Source organism: Erpetoichthys calabaricus, chromosome 13 (assembly GCF_900747795.2).
Source record: "Erpetoichthys calabaricus chromosome 13, fErpCal1.3, whole genome shotgun sequence".
Lineage (NCBI taxonomy): Eukaryota > Metazoa > Chordata > Cladistia > Polypteriformes > Polypteridae > Erpetoichthys > Erpetoichthys calabaricus.
The window spans coordinates 138,954,321-138,960,320 of NC_041406.2; the positions used below are offsets into that span (position 1 = coordinate 138,954,321).

The following is a 6,000-nucleotide window of genomic DNA, read 5'->3' on the forward strand; positions in this document are numbered from 1 at the left end:
ATCCACTCCTCATCGAATAAAAGCTGTAATATCCATCATTGCCTTGGGGATACCTGGTATTTCAGGGCAACAACAGCACGATGCGTCTGTGCAGCCGCCACTTCTTGAGATTTTGATACAACATGCAAAATTATAAAACTCGGCATGTGTCTCATCATTTTGATGCAACTCTTAGATGGTAGTGAGCTATAACTCTATTGTCTCTCCTTGACTCCAGTCTAAAAGCTGTTAATGTGAGAGCTGTTTTGAAACGGCAAGTAGCTACGGTGTACTGTGATGTGCAGTTCGGCAAGTAGCTTGCCGTTTTACCCACACTAGCAGAATGTGCAAGTAGTACTCAGGGAAGAATGGATAAACTTGCAAAAATAAAAAAATCACAGTACGTGAAAAATTCCTAAAACCAAACAGAAGTATTACCATAAATGACTTACTTTATTCCGACAGAGGAAGGCCAGCAAGGTGCACCACTGCTCCTGTTTCCCACCCCCTCCAACAACTGGTGCTCTCTCGTAACCCAGAAGGCTGACAAAACGCGCCGCCTGTCTCGGAGTGTCCAGCAGACGTCCTGCCCTTAGCTTTCTAACGTATGAGCATACTGGGCGATTTACACCATTTTCATCCTGAAGAGTAAAAATCAGCAGTTAATTGGTTACTGTATGGAAAAATTTGGGAAATTAAAATTTTTTTAGCTGGAACTACAACTGGTTATTGTAAAAGTCAGGCCAGTCAAGAGATGCAATCCTAGAATCCTTGGCTGTCCCTCCAGGTAAATATTCCATGTAGCACACACAGGAGCATCCCCTCTTGATCACAACACAGCTACAAATAGCTTCCTATGAACACAGCAGAAGCTTTATTTCAGGGTCCTCGAGGATTATGAAGCCCCTCACCTTAATACAAAGGGTAATCTCAGCAAACTAGAGGGGTCATCTTAACTGGTTTACCTAGAAGTTTGAATTCAGTCACTACTGCTTCACTATCACTACCTGATAAAATACAAAACCGTGTGCCTACTGATTCACCAATCACTTTGTTAATCTTGCAAGATTAACTCTAAATTGTGAACTAATGTTTAGAAATAGTGCCTTGTAAATTCAAAACTCGTGTCCCTAGGAGGAGAAGCTTCTTGCTGCTATTGGTAGTATTGCATTGTACCTATAGGACTACATGAAGGCACCAGCCATCTTCCAACATCTGATGGGTAGACTGCCAAAACCCCACAGAGCAGGGGTCTCCAACCTCCCTCCCCCTGAGAGCTCCTTTTACAAAATGAAAATGGCCGAGAGCTCCTCATGTGTTCTAATGTTTATTCTCATTGCTCATTTCAAACCAAACAAACTGAATAAGCTTGTTTTGCCTGGACATTTACAAAATGTTGGTGCCCACAAGTCGCATTTAACATTAAAACATCACAAAAAATATTTGGTTCACCTGCAAGTGCATTTTGTATGTCTGTATGGATTTTCTAGCGTATCTCACACTATTGAATTAAAACATGAATGCTGTCAAACCAAAACAATGCAATTCCAAATCCACAGATATGACTTATTGCTTTGTCATTTTGTCACATGTCACTGTGTCACCTTATTCACAGGTGTGATGGGTTTTTTAGTTAGTCAGATGACTGGCACTGAAGTGTATGGTGGAGTGGAGCCCCTCAAGTTCACTCTTCCGGAGTCATTTAAATGTTCGTCTGTCCATCGTGTTCTGAACTTTGATTTTATGACATTCATGTCAGACTCACAGAGATATGGAGACCCAAACAAAGCGGACATTTTCAGAGCTGCTTGGTGAAGATTCTTATAGTTATCCAGAAATGCTGAGAATGCTGTCGAGACTTTAACTGCACATTATTTTGAAGGTTTATTAATATATAAAATCCAATGTCTGTCTGGCTCTCTGCTTTTCATGAGAGAACTACTTAACGGATTTAGATCAGGTTTTTTTCTAGAATTTGCTTGAACATTCCGGTTGATTTTGTGACTTCTCTCATTGCGGCATGTATCATAGTTCGCTTGCGGTGCCGATTTATTTGTGCGAATCTGACAAACACTCAGTGGGCTGAGGGCAGGGGCCTTCCTCACTCACTCGCCAGCTTTGGGGCATAACCTTAACTCTGCTTAGCTAGCGAACGAGAGAGAAAAATTGAATTCAACTTTGTCTGATATTTAAAATAAAGTGTCACTTAAGTCTCGATGAGTTTGAGTCCGGATATTCTCTTAAGTGTCTGCCACATTGAAAAGAGAGACTGCAATTCACATTGTGGATCTTGATTTTGTGTTAAAAGCATTGTGATATGGTTCTTTGGAAAGATCACCCACCCCTAGTTTGACTAATCAAGTTTTCAAATCTATGTAGGATTCATTAACCCTTTGGTGAGCTGCCGGTAGCTCGCGAGCGACGTGTTGGAGACCCCTGCCATAAAGCATATAAAGTGATGGACACCTAGCAAAATTAAATTTAGTATGCAAGAGGTTAATTACATGGATTATATAGTTGAGGGAGGGCAAATCAGACTCAAGTCGTCAAAGGTTCTAGTGATTGGGGCCTGACCAAGACTCAAAACTAAGTGACAATTACTTGCTTTCTTGGGACTAGTGGGATACTAGGTGAGACACAAAATATATATATTTCTTGATGAATTACAGCCTTCTAAACATTGTTACCTTCTCTATACACGCCCTACTGATCTCTACACCGCTCCATACGCATCGTCCATTGATGGAAACTGCGCTGGAAGTCTTCCTGCTTGAGGCTCTTCAACAGGCTTGCCATTTCTGTCTTCACTTCATCCATTGAAAACAAATGTGTTCCCTTCAGGTCACTTTTGATTTTCGGGTACAAGCAAAAATCACAGGGAGCTAAACCAGGCGAATAGGGAGGATGATCAAGGACAGGAATGTTTTTATCAGTCAAAAACTGCTTTATGGAAAAAGAGAAATTTGATATTGATCCGCTGTTCGATTTTTCCACCCGACATTATCGTGGCAACTCGTATAGCGATTGTTGTGCAAATACTGACTGGGCTATTCACAGGATATACCTGGCCAGTCGGTGGTTTGAGAGGACGTGTAGGAGGGGATGATATAGTTCTATGATTCACCTCCGGCCGACCTCCAGACGGTTTTCCAGGAAAGCCCCAAGCCCAGTCCGGTTATTTTTGCGTCTCACCTCGTATTACTGATGGTTGATATCTCAGCATGGTGGGAGAGAAGTATCTTTACAGATATTATAAAGAAGGGAGTACATAATAATATAGTTTGGTCTCCCCAGACTTAAACATCTGTCAATGACCTATAGATGGCACCGTGCTCAGACTCCATTTTGAGGACATCAGATTTCTCACCACCCTTTTATTCATCACAATAATGCATTGGATAAAGGATTGGGGTCAGTCCTCTCTCAGAACATTAACAGCATGGACTATCCAGTGTTATACTTCAGCTGGAAGCTTTGGGAATGAAGTATGTGGAGTGGAAAGGGTCTACCTTCTTGGAAGGGAATTCACGTTGGTTACAAGCCATACCACACTAAAGAGGATAGGCCTGGAATTCAGAGACTAGTTCCCTGGTAACCGGATGGTCCCTAGACCATAAGTTGTTCAACTTTACAGACAAGCACCAAAAGAACTGCCAACACAGGAACACAGATGTCCCAGTAGATGCATAGCCAAGTGGTTTAGTTGGCTGTACCCTGTGGGCCATAGCGTGGGTGTGGAGATGGATCACTTTGCTTTTCTTCTTTGTGATATCTGAACTAGAGGAACAGGGAAGGACCAGATGTTGAAACATGGAGCTGTAGCCACCTCCAAGTGTGTTCTTGGTTTTCCTCACAGAAGGACTGGAAGGTCAGTGTGATTGAACCAAATCACACAAGGGTCTTGACACACCCCATGAGGTCTGCAGAAAGTCAGCCTAAGGCCAACCCTTCCAGCTGTACAACTCAAGAGCAGCCTTTAAAAGAAGCTTCCGGAAGGAGCGAAGACAGTTCACATCAAGCTGCAACCAAAGGAAGAAATCCACCCTTTGAAGGGTGGTCTATAGACGTTACTACAAGGCCAACTTTCATAAAGAGGAGAGACTTTGAAGCACTCTACAAAAGCCATCAGTGCCTTATGGAAAAGCATTTTCAAAATGGAACAGCTGTGGTGTCAGTTCTCTTCCTGGTGGTCAGAATGCTCCAAGAGGTTACAGAAGGGGAAGTCAAAAGTAAAAAAGAACTCACCTGGGCAAAGATTTTGACCAGCTTTGTATTGTTTGAGGGCCGAATTTGCAAGAACTCTCTCCACCACTGCTTTGCATAAACAAGAAACAGCCTTTCCTTCTCGGAGGTTTTCTGTCTTTCTAAGGTTTGCTTCAAAAAAACAAAACACATTTCTGAAAACATATTCTGAATTAAAATAGCCATCTTAAATATAGAAGACATCCATTACACAAATAAATATACTTTTAAAACTGCACTCAAGCTTTTAAAGATCATTTGTGTCTGGATGATTCTGCGAAGAATGGACAGACAGGATGGAAGACGCCAACAGTGCAGCTGGAAATACGTCAGCAAGTGATGTGTGGCATAAAAGAACTGGGCGCAAGTGCTGGCATCATGTGAAGAGCCAAGTACAGGGAGCGCTGAAAAATGTGGATGCCCTGAGGTTACCCTCAAATTGAGCAATTTGATCTGACTACTAGATTTGCCATTAACTCAAAAGATTTGCGATTACTGCAAGCAGGAATTGTGAAAAATTGAAGTAGCCATCCATGTTCTAAAGCAGCTACCTTTGCCCATTACAGGGAGGCGTGGGCATTTGTTTTCAACGTCAGGTACAAAGCAAAGACCAGCCTTGGACGAGACACGAGTTCGTCAACAGGCCCACTCACACACATATCCACACTCTGTCATACCACGCCATTTTTTGCATTGCCTATCAAACTGATCAACATATCTTAGAGATGTAGAGGGAACATGGAGTACGTTGAAAAAAAGCCCATGTACACCCTGGAAGAAGATGACGAAGAGTCAGGACAATACATGGCCCGCTTTAAATTTACTTCAGCGATACACTACTTGTATTAATAAAAATGTCTGACACAACCTGCAGCCATCCAACCAGCCTAGCTAGCCGTTTCTTTGGATTTATATATCAGTGGAACTGAGAACTATTTAACACTTAATATGAAATTAATTAAAATGACAGTATATCAGTATGGAATACCAACCAGAATAAAGGTTAATAAGAGGAATTGACTTATTTATTTTACATTTACTATTCAATGTGGACTTGGACAGGACGCATGGTGGCACTGTAGTTAGCACAACTGTGTCATGGATTTAGCATTCTGGGTAAGAATCAAATGTCATTTTTTTTTTTTTTTTGGAATTTGTTCATAATTCTTAAATACTTAAAAGAACTTTCCTTGCTTTTGTTCGGCCATCGCTTTTTGCCCCCCCCCCTCCCCCCTTTTGATATTTGTGGACATTTGGAGCTGACCAGTGAAGAGGACTGGTCTGGCTGTTAGTTCTTCTCCAAGGCCTGCACCACATTTTGTGCTTTATGTTATGTTAAGAACTCACAACACAAGGCCTGCTAGGCTCCCCTCGAGAGGTTACAGAATTATTAATTCATAATTTTATGTGTTTCATTAGTATGAGATCTCAATTAAGAATATGTTTGACAAGCTTTAAAAGTATAGCAGATCATTGTGTTTATTGTTCAAAATACCCAATATTCATACTTATTTTTGTAAAATATTGAGTCTACAAATATCTCTCTGATAACCAGATGATTTTAATTGCCTCACATTCTCATTTTTAAACTGTGGTCCACTTTAATGGTTAGATGGAAGGACCTGACTAGATGCAAGATTCTTGGGCTGCACATAAATCACACATTTCTCATTACTGTGCCATTAACTAAATACATGCAGATCTGACAATAAGGACGCATTTAAACTAAAAGGCTTATTACCCAATAAATGAACTGTAGCCAAAAAAAGACAAACACCA

The 6,000-nt window shown here is 41.2% G+C and overlaps 1 protein-coding gene across 1 annotated transcript in view; it reads right to left on the reverse strand.

Annotated features, from left to right (window-relative positions):
• The window catches only part of cep76 (centrosomal protein 76), a 55,502-nt gene that overhangs the window by 24,992 nt on the left and 24,510 nt on the right, over positions 1-6,000 (reverse strand). Inside the window, exons 7-8 of the mRNA XM_028817599.2 lie at positions 4,225-4,353; positions 432-620 (exon numbers count right to left, since the gene is read on the reverse strand). Coding sequence (XP_028673432.2) covers positions 432-620; positions 4,225-4,353 — 318 coding nt within the window. The remainder of the gene's footprint in view (positions 1-431; positions 621-4,224; positions 4,354-6,000) is intronic.